We start from the raw sequence: 15,282 nt of genomic DNA, 5'->3' as shown, positions 1-15,282 counted from the left end.
TACCGCAATCGTGATGAGATAGGCTAGTTTTTGTACGGGTTTCGCGAGATTCTGTGGTAAAATGTGAAGTAGGTATAATTATATAGAAGGCTGGATCTTTGTACCTGTACTATTTTTAATTATATCTTTTACCTCTTCCCATACCAGGCGTATGTGTGGACAGGTCCACCAGATATGTAATGTGTCTCCTTTTGGTTCTCGGCATCTCCAACACTTGGCATCGGTATTGTTGTACATTCTGTTCAATTTGCTAGGGGTGAGATGCCACCTGTACAGTAATTTTCTAGAAGTTTCTAGGTGAGAGGCGCACTCCTGGGGTGTCAATTCCCTCCCTATGTCTTTGTGCCATTCTTTTTGAAATTCCCACAGATGTGTTTGGGGTCCCTCTATAAGTATATTATAGCAGAGTGATAGGGTTTTGATTTGCTGTCTCTTGTTGAGGCATTTATTTTCAAATTGAGTCAATTGTGCTTCCCCGTTCTCTGCCTTTTTGTGGGCCCTGTTTGGTACTCTATGTTGTGTTTGTAATTCTTTGAAGCTCTTTAGGGAACCTTCTTGAGTCAGTTGGTATAGATGGGTTATTTCGTGTTCTGCCCATATTTTGTAGTTGAACGAAGGGTTTAGAATGTGTAGTGTTTTTAGGAGTTGCGGGGGACCACTTATGTCTCGAGCATACCCTGTGTCTGTTTTTATTCCATATAGATAACATTAGTTTGGTGGTCGGCAACATCTGGGGGGTGCGGGGTCTTATTTCTTTTGGGGCCCACAAAAGGTGTGTTAGATGTTTTCCTTCTAGTCTGCTGGATTCAAGATCTAACCATTGTGGGGGTTGTGAGCTAGAGTGACATCTTAGCACATTAGCAAGTTGTGTAGCTCTGTGGTACTCTCTTACATCGGGGAATCCTAGCCCTCCCTCTCTCACTGTTTGTGACAGGAGCCTCCACGTCACCCTGGGCTTCTTATTTAGCCATCCAAATCATAGAAGTGTTGACTTGAGTGCTTTAAGGTATTTAGAGGGGACGTTTATTTTTAGTGTTCGAAATAGGTATAGAATTTTTGGCAGGATCATGATTTTGATAGCTGCACATCTGCCCACCCAGGATAGGTATTTGCCCTCCCAAGTTTTTAATGTGTTCTCTATTTCCGTGTGGAGTTTTTGGTAATTCGTTGTGAAGAGCGAGTTATATGTTTTCGTGATTTTGATACCCAGAAACGTGAGGTAATCCTCTCTCCAGTCGTAGTTAAATGCCGATTTGAGTCTGGTCGATGTGGTGCCCTCTATGCCTATTCCCATTGCTTGGGTTTTAGTGATGTTTAGTTTGTAGTATGAGTGTGCGCTATAGTTTTGAAGTTCTTTTTGGAGATTTGGAAGTGAAATGAATGGTTGGGATAACGTTATAAGGACATCATCTGCGAACAGGTTGAGCTTGTACTCTTTTTCCCCTACGTTTATGCCATGTATGTTTGGGTTGCGTCTGATGGCTTCTGCAAGGGGTTCCAGGGCCAATACATAGAGAAGTGGTGACAGGGGGGCATCCCTGCCTAGTCCCATTTGTGATGTCGAATGGGTCCGATTGGAACCCTGTGGATGATACCGCTGCATTTGGAAGGCTGTATAGGGCTTTAATAGCAGTCAGATATGTGGGGGGAAAAGTCACATTTTTAAGGGGAGCCTCTAGGAATTGCCAATTCAGTCTGTCAAAAGCTTTTTCTGCGTCTAGTGAGATTACGAGTCCTTGTGTTCGGTCCATGTGCATCGTCTGTATAATGTCTATCACTTTTCGTGTATTGTCTGAGCCTTGCCTTCCGTGCACAAAGCTCACTTGATCGTTTGAGATAAGAGAAGGGAGGATGTTTTTAAGTCGGTTGGCTAGTATTTTTGCATATATTTTGGTATCTGAATTCAGTAATGATATGGGGCGGAAGTTCTGACAATGTGTAGGTGGTTTTCCCGGTTTCGGTAGGGTAATTATTCTAGCTGCTAGGTATTCCGCTGGGAAGTTACCTGTGTGGAGGGCGTGATTAAATGCCCTGCTTAGGTGCGGGACCAGATGGGGTATTAATTTCTTATAGTATTCATTTGTGAAACCGTCCAGGCCTGGTGCTTTCCCTCGGGGTAAGGAGGTTATGCATTCTGAGCTATCCGTGTTTGTTGCTGTCTTTCTCGTAGGTGTTGCGCTACAAGTTTGCTGGCTCTATTGCCTTGGACGTTTGTGCGAGTGTTTAGTCTATTTAGCATGAGGCCGAACTTGTGGAGTCTGATCTCATTAAGTTTGTTTTGAAGTGCATTGATTTGTGTTTTGTGGTCTACCAATGGATGCTTTTGGTTATCCTTATGTAGATCTTCCAATTGCTGTTTGTATTGTGTTGCTTCTTTTTCTGTTTGTTTTTTTAGGTATGTGGCTCTGCTTATCAGTGTGCCCCTTATTACTGCTTTGTGTGCAAGCCAAATCATGTGAGGGTTCAGGGCATTTGAAACGTTGGTGGAAAAATAGTGTTGAGTTCGTTTTCTAGAGATGTGCAGTATTTTGTGTCTTTGAGTAGATACTCATTGAGGTGCCATGGGTTTCTGTGTTTGTATTCATATGAGCTCGCTAATGTTAGAGTCGTTGGGGCTTGGTCTAACCAGTCGATGGTTAGAATGTCGCACTCTAGTATGTTGGCCATCATGGATTCATGCATAAAGCAACCATCGATTCTAGAGTACGTGTTATGTACTTTGGAGTGGTGTGTATAAGCCCTTTCTGATGGGTGGAGGGCTCTTCATACGTCTCGTAATCCAAACGTGGATAGCAGATTCCTGAGGCTTATTCTTAGTTTTTTCAAGGTTTTGTAGTGTGGAGACGTGGATGGCCTGGTTGAGTCTAATACTGGGTCTAATATGTGGTTTATGTTCCCGCTCATGACTAGTGTGCCTTTCCTCACCTTTTCAATTTTGGTGAGGACCCCGTGTAGGAAGTTTCTTTGGTTGGTATTTGGTGTGTACATATTCACTAGCGTGTAGTCTATATCATTGATTGTGCAGTGCCATATGATGTACCTCCCTCCTGGGTCTATTAATTTATCATGTGATATTACTGTGAGGTCTTTGCTGAGGAGTATGGACACTCCTCTAGATTTCCTAGGAGTGGTGGCGTGTACTTGGTGAGGGTATATGTTTGGGTTTAGGTGGGGGTGAGCTTCGGTTCTAAAATGTGTTTCTTGAAGATATACTAGGTCAGCCTGTACTTTTTTAAGTTCCCTTTCTAGGGTGTGGCGTTTATATGGGATGTTCAGTCCCTGTACATTATGAGAGTACAGTTTTAAGCTGAATGTGTATGGTTTTGGGATAAGCTTTCTTGACCTTTGTTGTCTTGGGTGTTAACTTGTGGCGAGTTGCCGCTCCTATTCGGAGAGGTTTGTTTGGGGGGTGTCCTTGCTAGGTAAAGGTTTAAAGGTTTAACCCTTTTTGTTTCTATAAGGCGGTTGTGTTGCACTTGTGGAGTGTTAACCCAGCCTTTTTGTGCAATGTATACAGAGATATATGACATGCTTTGACTCTGATCATAGGTATAGATAAAACATTCAACATATTTACAAAAACATAAACAAAACAGTTGTTGAAACCTGAACATTGTGCCCTAAGCTTCCTTTAGGGCGCAGTTTATCCCGCTAGTTTCTCCCACTAGCTCGTCCTATCTGGGGGGTTAGGAAATCCGGTTCCAACCTACAGGCCACTCTAGTGGCCGCAGCCCCAGGCCTTCCTTTAGGATAGTTTAAGGTTATCCATCTTAGGGAATCTTTTGTGTATAGAGAGGCGGAGAGGTCGTAACTCCAGCCTTGTACTTTTTGCTTGGTGGTGGTTATACAACCTCTGTACTTGCTTACGTCTATGGTTTGGTCAATTTATTCGGGTAATTGTTGGGTATGATTCGGGGGGGTACATCTCCTGAGGTGTGACAAGCAGACTAAGCAGGGACCCAGTCCCAGTGTGGATTATCTTTCCCTGCCTGCCTTGCATTTTTACTAAGGTCCTCTCTGCACCCTTGTGCTCCCAGCCCCCCCATTCCCTTTTGGAAAATTGAGTAATTATCTTTAGCATAAATACATTTTCAATGGGCATATTACCCTCTCCCATTCTGCTTCCCTTGAGTGTAGGCAATCAGTGTCCAAGAAATCTGAGAAAGGTTAACATTGTCTGTGGTGTATTGTTGGTTGGCTCGGCATATGAGTCATTATATGGATGATGTCTGTCGTCTACTGGTCTCTTTCATTTAGCGTTGGTATTCTTTGATGCTTTGGAGTTTCTCGCTGTCTGCCATTCCTGGTGTAGTGCCGTCCGTTTGGTTGGTCTATCTTTTTCTGCAGCTATGCTGATGCCCCAGGAATGCAGCAAGCGAGCTCCGTCCTCTGCGTTTGAGGCTACCTGTGTTTTGCCGTCCCGTAGGATCAGTAGTTTGATTGGAAACCCCCATCGGTACGGGATTTTCCTATTCCGGAGTTCAGATGTGATGTCTTTAAATGTTTTTCTGCGTCTCAGTGTTTCAGCCGATAGATCTGCATAAATCTGTATCGCTTTGTATTGGTCTGGAAGCTCTTTTGGTTTTTTGGAGCGTAGGAAGGATTCTTTAACATGGAAGTAGTGCATTTTAAGCATCACATCCCGCGGTATAGAGGCTGGTAGGTGTTGGGGTTTTGCTACTCGGTGCACCCTGTCCATGGGTAGCATATCGATTGGGATGTCAGGGGCTAAGGCGTGGAACAGGTCTGTGAGGTACGCCATGAGGTCTGGTGTCTGGGATACCTCTTACCCGAAGATTTTGGCGCCGGAACCGGTCCTCTAGATCCATGTTTTTTATTTCCTGTTTCTCAAGTTTTGCTTCTAGTTCTTCAATTTTTTCTGCAAGGCTGTTGTGTGCTTCGGCGTATCCCGCCATCTTGCCTTCCATATGTGCTGTGGGATTTCCGATATCTATAATATCTTTTTTAAGGTCTGCTATTGCTGACTGGACTGTTTGAATCTTTGATGCCATGTCATCCAGCATTTTTTGGAATAGTTCACCTTGAATCTGCATGGTATTGTGTGGTGGGTGTTGTGGGAACTGCGGCTGGGATACCTCCCTGTCGTCTCCACTGCCGTCGCCATCTTGTGGTATTTGCACAAGTGATTTTTGGCATGCCGTTTTCGTCACGAAAAAAAGAGTGTTTTTCCTTGTTGTCGGTCGCCTTCCTTACTCCCCTCTGTGACATCGTTCCTGCTCCTCTCCCTGGGATGATTTGTTGCTAATATGCCGCTGTTTATTTCGCTTTGTTTAGCCGTCGGCTCGGGAGCTCTCTCCTCACGCAGCCATTCAGCTCGAACGCAGGCTCCGCCCCCTGGTATGCAAACTTTTGAGCACAACTGTATACTTTTACATACTATTTTGAAGGATTAGGTATATGGTTTTATACTCCTATCACTTTTGTAATTATAAATATTATTATTTATTATTATTACTGGTATTTATAAAGCGCCAACAGATTCCGCAGCACTGTACAATTAGTGGAGAACGTACAATAGACACAGACAAATACAAGAGGCAGAGAGAGCCCTGCCCATAAGATGATATCTAGCCATTGGAGCTCTTTTATACAAAGTGCTTGGCTAGATGGCCCGTGAGCTTACAATCTAAAGGAAGTGGTGAGAAAAAATGCAGATCTTCACTGAGTTTGAGTGTGAGTGAGGCCTGAAGAACAGAGAAAGAGATTAAACAGTTATATAAAGGTATTTACAGCTGGGAGGAGGATAGCAAAGGGGGGGGGGGGGGGGTTTGACTAGCCATGTGTTGAATACAATTGGAAAGTTTAGCAACCAAATTATCACCCAAAATATTAATAACCGTGTACATGAAATATTATTAATAAACTATATATTTATTTTTTACATTCTTTATTTTCGTTGTGCAATGGATAACAAGCAAGCATAGATGAACACATCCTCAAGAGAAAATAAGATATGTCGAGAATGTTTCATATATTCTAAAAAAGAAAGAGAACATGAGGAAGGTGTACATGCCTATCAATTGAATCAGAATAAAGCATACATATGCCAAGCTATCTAGGCAAGGGAATGTCTAGATATGAATGCAGAGAGCAAGCAATTAGGGTGGTAGCAGAAAAAACAGAAACTGCATATGCAATCAGGTACAAACATAGCACAAGTAATGTAGAGTGGCATAGACTCAAAGTTCAGGCCGTTCGTCTGGTCGTCAGGGTTCTGCCTACGCCAATCAGGCAGATTTCTTTGGGATCTGTTGATCTACAGGATGGATGAGTATGTGAAGCGTTGGAATAGTTCAGGCGAGTATCCGCACAAACGGGGTAGGGCTTTGCCGGAGCAACAGGCTCGTGTGAGGGCCAGTGTCTCAAACCCGTTGACTTGGGTGCCCCTTAGGACCAAGTCCTTCCTCTTTCCAGGGTAAGCAGAGGGTCGTGGTGGAGAGGCAGCACCTCAGGAGGCTCTCAGCAGGATATATAGGTGGGTGCATGGTAAGATCGCCCAGAGGGAGCTCATTCCATATCGTCAGTTAAAGTGCCTTTTTTTGCATTTCAGCAACTTGCGTCTTTCGGACCCTGTCCTCTGCTCAGTCAGGGTAGTTTGCGTGCGTCATCGTATTTTTTTAGCCAGAAAACCTGGAATATTGCGTCTAGCCATGTTACCCAGGTTGTTATGCCGAGTCCTGTGAAGAGAGGCCTTAAACTTCTGGCAATGAGGTACCCGCCATATTGGGCGTTCAGCATGGGCGCTGTGCTGCCGGATCTGGGTCACCGCTGGAGGGTAAAGATCGGAGCAGTAGGTATAACCGAGGGTCAATCAGTGGGAACCGGATTATCATCCACTGGTCCAAGAGGGAGGGTTGGTAGGAGTGTTCCAATATTCTGGAATGCTTCAGGCTGAAGAGATTCACTTATTTCTAGGATAAATTTTCTTTTTCTTTTTTTTCTCTTCACTAGTTTGGCATTAAGCAGGTACAACTTGTCAGGATTATAGTTGATCCAGCAAGCAGAATTGTATCTCACCTAAAGACTGTGGTGAAACTAACCTCGCCACTGGGCATTGGAGAAGCCTGTTTGCCCGCCTCCTGCTTGCTGACTATGGCCCCTGGGAGATTTGACCCTTTAAATACAGTATTTGGGAAGTTCTGCAGCTTTAAATTGGCACTTCGGATGCAGCCGAAGTGCCGAAGTAGTTGAAGTGGCCGGCATTCGACAAACGATCTTTGTTCATTCGAACGAGGTCAGCGGTATGTGTAGCCAAATCCATGGAACTGAAATCGGCTACACATTTCAACGAACACTGCTGACCCTTACCTTCTCCTACACTCCGTTTTCAGCTGCAGAGACTAAGTCCCGTTCGGCAGTTTGAACTCACTGCTATACTAAGCTAAATGTACGAACGGCCCCGTTTCAGTGTGAAAGTGACCGACCGCACATCCCAAATAAATGGAACTGTTTTGGGCAGGAAAATGTGCCTGCGGTCGGTCACAAAGGACTTCCAGCTAACATTTGATCTACTGGATGGATTTGCATGTACGCTGATGAATAATATGTAATTTTTATGAAGATTGGATGTATATTTTTATAGTACATATATAAAAACTGTATTTTTCCTGATTGTGATAATTATGTTAACCCATTGTGTTCAGTAATTATATCACAGGCAGAGGGGAGGATTTTGTGTGTAATTGCTGGGAGTGTTTTCTGTAATGTACGTGTGTTATTGGTTGTTCTGTAAAACCCTGTGGGCAGTACTAAGTTTGTGGATTGGGAATAAAAGAGGCAGTTCTGCTTGATCTCAAAACGAAGTGTCGTCTCGTTATTGGGGGAATTGGATTGTATGCTGATTGCCAGGAGTGTAAGCTGATGGTATGCTTTTCCTGTTCAGCTGTTTACAGCATTCATATGCTTGAGAGCATTCGTATGCTTCTCCGGTTCGGTGGTTGTGGTGTCTGCTGCAGTGCTTGGAGTCCTCAGGAAGCGCTAGGAGCATCCTTCAATGGAGGTACACAGTCGGGGTGCCCGTCGATCCGTTACAAAGACTAAGGATAACGTCTAACCGGACCTTGGCCAGACTTAACGTACCCGAGAATAGTCAAAATACTCGCCGAGGTCAGGGACACAGAATGAGATGCAACGATGAGGAAAGTCAGAAGTCAAGAATACCAGAAATCAGGGGAGTCAAAACAAAGCCAAAGTCAAATACCAAGAAAAACACAATCAGGAACACACTCTCGGATAACCAGCTAGTGGAAACCATGACAGGGCACTGGCAAAAAGGTAATTTGGATATAAATAACCCTCTTTAGGCTGTAATTGGCTGTCTCCGACCGTCTATGACGTAACGTCGCATGCACGTTGGTGCCATCTTTAATGTGGGCGAAGGTGAGTTTATTATAAAATCCTGAACCGCACCTGCCGGCTTTCCTAAGAACGTCACACACGCTGGGAGACCGGGCAGCTGCCCACCGGGACCAAAGTAAATTTGAAACCTTTCTGTCAGCATTTATGTGCAGCCACGCCGACAGGAGAGCTGAGAGCCGTGACACAGCTATATGTAATAACTACACAAAACAATATTACTCTCACTAGGAGTGAGGTGGAGGAGGGCAGAAAACCATGCCAATGAAATGTATCTTATTTAGCCACAAGTACATAGAGAGACCGCTAAATTTCACAAATGTTTATTTTTTTTTAATATGCATGAGATACTATGTTTCTGCCGCGGTGAGGTTTGTTTATACCGAAGTAAAGTTAATTCAAAATGTACTTACCGTTTTTGTTTGACATATGAAGAGCTTCGTCTAGCACAAACAGGTGCAATCAAACGCAGGTTAATAATTCCTCTAAACATCTTTTGAAATGACTACTCCAGCGGTAAACTTGCCTAAAACGAGAATGTGTGTATGTTACAACACTATACTTAAGGTTTTAAACACAGAATGAATATAACATTTTAAACAAGATTAGGTTAAGATTAAAGTATATATATTGGTTGCCCCTTTCTCCATCAAATCTGGTGTCTCCTAGTTTAGATGTTCATTAAATCTAAATAAATATGCAAAGTGGCCTGTGCAATTTTTTGGCATTCAAAGTGAATTTCAAATTTAAGGAAAATGTTGCCAAACTGGAAAATGCTAATCTTTAATTTTGCTAATTTGGCCTGGAATGTTACATTCACATTGAATTCCTGACAATTCTTACTTTATTAAATAACTCTTAAATGTTGTGTTGCAGCAACACTTGAAACTAAATAACCACTCCAAATTTGGTGGTCTTCTGAAAGGGAATTTTTTTTAGCAAAAATGGTCAGAATCTACTATGAAGAAAATAGTTACTTTTTAGACATTTAGAAAACTTTTATAAATACAACCAAAATAATGACCAGATATAACAATCACTTTACAGAATATTGATAATCTCCCTAAATGTTCTACAAGTGGAGCAATCACGATTGTTTCCTTAGTGATGGCTCCACTTTTATAAATCTGTACTTTTGGAGACTCTTTTATAAATCTCTCCTACTACATCCTCTCAGCCATCAAAAAAAAAAAAGGGGTTTTAAAGAGCTCGGAATAGACACATGTGAGTAACAAAATTCACATTACACATAAATCAAGTGGTCAAGTTCCCCCAATCTGCGGTAATCGTCCACCACCAAAGGTCCATTTGGAAATGGGCTTACAATCAAGTAGAGAAAGACATTTCTTCTTTTTGTGTGACATAAATAAAGTGAAAGTTCATGAACTACAATTGGGCTCAATGCCATACAATAAAGTAAATATTGAAAATGGCTCAGTCTCCATGACAAGTCGGCGTGACCTCATCACATAATATTGATTATCCCTATGAGTTTATAGAAATTTCCCATGTCCATTAAAAATACATATCACCAATTAAAAGCGTTTTGCCTGTATCTTCTTATAAAACTTTGCATGTGAACTAGCTGCAACAACCAGATTCCTTTTATATTACATAATAGTTTGGCCAGATACAGATAAAGACAAGCAAAGCAGTAATATTATATAAGTCATGAGAACGCTAAATACACACTGTGTCCAATATCTTTGTTTTTAAATTTCTGCAGTAATAATTATTCCATGTGTTCAATTTCCACAAACCTTTCACTGACTGACACGTTTTCTATAATACACGATATACCTTTCGGACAGTTGCTGAGCATGTTAAAGTTGGTTAGAACAGCACATAAAACAAACCTATGCATGAGGACCTCCAGCGTCGCCGGAAACCCCATAGGAAAGCATTGAAAAATGCTATCCTATGGGGAGGTCTAATGTGTGCGGCCATTGCCACTCATGCGCATTAGGTCTCCCCCACCGAGGAGCGTGGGCGGAGCTTGACCCAGCGCCGAGGGACATCAGCGCTGCGTTCAGGTAAGCAACATGTGATGGGGCGTGGGAGGGAGAGGGGCACTGCAGGGTCCTGCAGTGCCAAGAAAATGGATATGTTTTCCTGGCACTGGAGAGTCCCTTTAATGCTACAAAAATGGAATTTAGAACAAGAACAGTGTATGTCATTTACACACACTGATTTCTAAAGACTTTTATTGTAGTTTAAATACGGTTAGTATTATTGCTGTGGAGCTCTGTTATTGTCTCAGACACACCAACATAACAAAGCTTTTACAAAAAATGAACATTTAAACAGAAAATTGGGAAAGAGGGATTTGCCCCCAAATAGGGACTGTCCCTTCTAGATAAGGGCATTTGACAAGTAAGTTCATATATAGGAATAAGAAATCCTTGTCACTGCAGCTATTCTGAACTTCATCTCCCAGGATGCTTATGGAAAATGCAATACTGCGTGTGTAACAAGCTGACTTGACATGTTTCCTATCCTACTCAGACAACTTAATATATGTTCTATGGTTAACATTATTATGCTTATTGAGTTTGAAGTAAAAGAAACAGTCATGAGAAAAATCTGAAAAATGAATGTGCAGCAATTTCAGACAAAAAACAAATAAATACATAAAGCGGGGACTGGAAAGAGAATTTAGCCACAAAATTAATAATGTATATCAAGCAACCAGATAGAGTAAAGTTTCTTTGGAGTTGATGTACAAATAAATTAATTAAGTTGATGTTAAATCCGGTATTCTGTGCTTGAAAATTTAAGTGTACAGCCACTTAAACCAACACTCTAAGCCTGTGTGTATGTGTATATATATATATATATATATATATATATATATATATATAAAATATACCTGTGCTAGGGGCATACATGCTTATGCTTAGAGTCTAAGCATTATAAGCACGTATGCCCCTTGCACAGGTTGTGGTGCAAATAGCTCACCTGTACTGTCCTTTGATCCAATGAATATTGCAAGAGTTTGCCATAACTTTAATTACTTGCAGATGCTCTATTTTATTATGATTATCCAATGACCAATCACTTAAAAACTCTGGTCACCCAAACCGTTGGAAGCCAAGGATTAGTGCAGAAATAACAGTCATTGCCAGTGTCTGCAGAAACACAGTTTTTGCGCCACATACAAATCCAGAGATTGCTCGGTTTACACTCTACAAAGAGACAGACATATACAGTATATTTGCACAAAACTATGGAAATTAAATTGTGAGTATCTCTATATATTTAACAGTTAATATAAATTCAGAATCTTTTTATCTCCTGGGTACATTGAGAAAAGGGTTTGAATCAACTCCATGAACCCTTTTTTCTAACCGTATTTAAATACCCTCACACACCAGTAATTAGTACTGCACTTTCAGCTCCACGACACATAGGTCTTTGTGCACTAAAGGAAAAACGTCTTGCATCATTTTCTCCTAACAGAGCTCTCTTAACAGCTGCAGTGTATACATACTGCTCTCCTCACAGTGCATCGTACAGACAGGAGTATGACACTTGGTGATATTTTAAATTAAAATCTGCGTTATAATGTTAATATTATAACCACTGATTACAAAGAAAAAAAAATTGACAAGATACGAAGTACAGTCTTATTTAAAAGAAGCCACCCAAGCAACTGCATGTCAATGGCTTAAACTGCACCAAATGCAAAACAAAGACAAGTAGATTGTCATTACTGTTAAAAAGGAGCGTAATCCGGAGGGTGGGGCATGCTCTGCGTGGCAGCTGGACGTGCTTCCTGAGAGCTCCAAGCCTGACCACAAAATAAAGCCAAAAAAACAACTCTTAGCACGCCAATCCGCCACCAACTGAGACCTACCTGACCCTGGAACCGGTAGACACACCTGGGAGAGTGCCAACAAGATGCTCTCTGTTGATTTTCCCGGTGCTTCTAGTGGGGCCTAGTGAAGCTATTGGGTAGGAGAAATGTCCGCTTTCCAGTTCCGTGTGCAAGGTTCAAGGTTGCCCTGTTGACCAGATTCCTCCCCCACCCCCTTTGGACCGGCAGGGGTCATCCCAGTCGAACACTCACACCAGCGTTGTTGTTAAGCTGACTAACTGCCACCAATACTGCATGGCGGACAGCGCCTCTCTCCACAAGATGGCTGACAGACGCCTTCAACAAGGGCGCATATAACAGCCGCCACACCAAGACCCAAGCGACTATATTAAGAAATTTCTGCAGAAATTGCACGCACACTTCAACACCTTCTGGGCTACTTTTGAAGCTAAGACAGTGGCGACTCAGATGCAGCCTCCTGGCGGTGATCAGAGAAGCGAGAGGCAGAATGGTGGAAGGCCTTAAACACAAGCAGCACATACCCACTACCTCTACTGACCTACCTGTGCCGAAAATCACCACGGGGATTTGCCTACCGCATCGACCATGCAAAAGGAGGATCACATACAGATGGCGGTCCAAGACCACTTTGCGCAGTTTCAAACCTGTGACACAACGATGCGGGCCTTCAAGCGGACATGGGACTGCGAAGAACACCTGCCTCACTACAACTCTGCGGCTAACCCCTCAATTTGTTCCCTCTGTGTCCAACATCGCTGGCTCCCACATGGTTCATGTACCTATCCTAATGGACTTGCCCAGAGACAACAGGTTTGCCCTCATTGGGAGTAGGCTGAACCATCAGAGCTAGGAGCTTAATTGACGCTGGCCGTTGCCGTGAATTACGTAGCTTGGAGTTACTATCCCTTTATTCTTTGTATTTCAAACTTGATTAGTACTAGGGAACAGTGCTTTCTTTAGTCTTAGCTGTTTGATCTGCAACTACCCTAGTCTGCTAATGATTTCATATTATTGTTTAGCAACTAACAATGCTCATGCCTAGATAGCGAGCCCTATGTAAGCATAGACCTTTCTAGCTGCACATTAATCCTGCCACCTCAGGGAGTTGGCTGACTCTGTTCTCTGGCCTCTTGCCCCATAGGGCCCTCACCTAACATCAGCAGACACCACGTACTAGCTTTCTATGCTTTGTATATAGTTGATGTCACCCATGCCATTGTTGAATGATCATTGCGTTTTTCTCTACTCTCTCCACTTTATATGCACAACTGGTGTGGTGTGTGGTGCAGCGATCTGGCGGTGTTGCCGGGCCAGTGGCTTTATCAGCAATAAGTCTTTGCTTTAATTTCCTTTGATTTATTAGTCTTCTCTTAAGCAAAGTAACCTAGCATGTTTACACCACTTACAACTCTTAAGATGCCAGTTTCAGTACTTAAAGCTTAGCCTGCAGGAGGGAGCAGAAATTAATACATAAGATAACTCTATGTGCACGCCGAGCTGTTGCATTGCTTTCGCCAGAGGGCCCAGAATTCCCAGGGGTTGTACCCAGAATAAGGGACTGTAGAATAATGGACGACCTGACAGCAAGGGTAAAAGGGACAGTGGAAAAGTTCCAGAAACTGTGGGAACCATGGGACAACAGCGCATTAGGCTCAAATAGCGACTGACGGGGATTAGTTAGAGAGAAAGGATCCAATACGACAATAGCGACAATAGAAGCCCCCTACTGAGGGATATGATATCACCCTTGTGAGGCCCTCTGCCCCCCCTTGTTATCCCTAACCCCCCTCCCCTCCTCCCCCTCTGCTTATTTTCTTTTTCTTCTTACTCGTCTTTTTCTGTTACTAATTCTTCGTTTCTTTGACTGTTCCTCTCTTAGCTTGACTTTTCTTCTCTTTTTCCATTAGAGCCGCCCCCCTGATTTCAGGGGGGGGGGGAGGCATCCTTTTTTATTTTTTACCAGACATGATTGAAAGGTTTGAAGGAACAGATAAAGGTCGAAAAGGACTCCATAGGTCAATGACAAACCTGCTCCATATTTCAATAAATTAAAAATACCCTTGATAGGAAGCAAGCCATAAAAGGTCCAGGAATGGGCGTGTGTTATACCGTTCGGTCTGTATTGTTCAAATTGAGTATTTTTTTCACGAACTGTATCTCAGTTGGCTTCTGCAAAAGCTCAACAGCTAATGTATACTTGCTTTGTCTGTCGAGTAAAAATAAAGAATAAAAAAAAAAAAGGCTTAGCCTGATACAGCTATGAGGATCACTGACATATGCATTATCGTGTTACATTTTTGTCTACATACAAAAATTGTGTTAATATTTCGACTGCCACACTGTTTTGATATGTGTTTTATGGACCCTGCCTTTGCTGTTGTGGCAATGCAGGCCTGTTTGTTAACGGAGCACAACAAAGAGAAAGAAAAAAAAAGAAAAAAAAAAAAAAAGAAAAGCATAATCCAAAACTAAAAGATAGTAAAAATAGCTCAATAACATTTTTTTGTGAGCTTAAAACTCATTTGCAACATTTAAGCTAATAAAGCCAAGTCAGAGATCCTCCTCAACTCTAGTCTAAATATTAGAAATTCTCCTCAATTCTAGCCTTAATATTAGACATGGATTATAAAAAGTATTGCAACTCATCTTTAATATTGCTTAAGAACAATTAAAAAAAATTCTACAAGAGATCATGACAATTGTATTGGAAAAGTTGAACAGGACCCATAATGTTGTAGTAGTTAAAGGGACACTACAGTTGCCAAAAAAAACTATAGTTTAATGTAGTTGTTATGGTGTCTATAGCCTGTCCTTGCAGGCTTTTTAATGCAAATGCTGCCTTTTCTAAGAAAAGGCAGTGTTTACATTGCTGCCTAGTAACACCTCTAGTAGCAGTCACGCAGTGTCATACCTTGTGTCCCGCGCCGTCCCGGTCCTGCTGTCCGTCCTCTCGTGTCGGGCGGTGTGGATCACTGGCGGGCATTGCGCGCACACCTCCAGGTGCGCACGGGCATCTGGGAAAGTGTCCGAGGACGTGCGTGCGCGCACAAGGTAACTGGCAGGGGTGG

At 42.5% G+C, this 15,282-nt stretch overlaps 1 protein-coding gene across 1 annotated transcript in view; it reads right to left on the bottom strand.

The window, feature by feature from the left end:
• Positions 1 to 15,282, bottom strand: part of NUDT13 (nudix hydrolase 13) — a 103,948-nt gene that overhangs the window by 54,500 nt on the left and 34,166 nt on the right. Inside the window, exon 3 of the mRNA XM_063433737.1 lies at positions 8,790 to 8,902. Within this exon, the coding sequence (XP_063289807.1) occupies positions 8,790 to 8,869 (80 nt within the window). The 5' untranslated portion in view covers positions 8,870 to 8,902. The remainder of the gene's footprint in view (positions 1 to 8,789; positions 8,903 to 15,282) is intronic.

This window comes from Pelobates fuscus, chromosome 10 (genome assembly GCF_036172605.1).
Source record: "Pelobates fuscus isolate aPelFus1 chromosome 10, aPelFus1.pri, whole genome shotgun sequence".
NCBI classification, from domain to species: Eukaryota; Metazoa; Chordata; class Amphibia; order Anura; family Pelobatidae; genus Pelobates; species Pelobates fuscus.
Note: the sequence above shows the minus strand (reverse complement) of the source record. Positions and strands in the feature narration are given on the sequence as shown.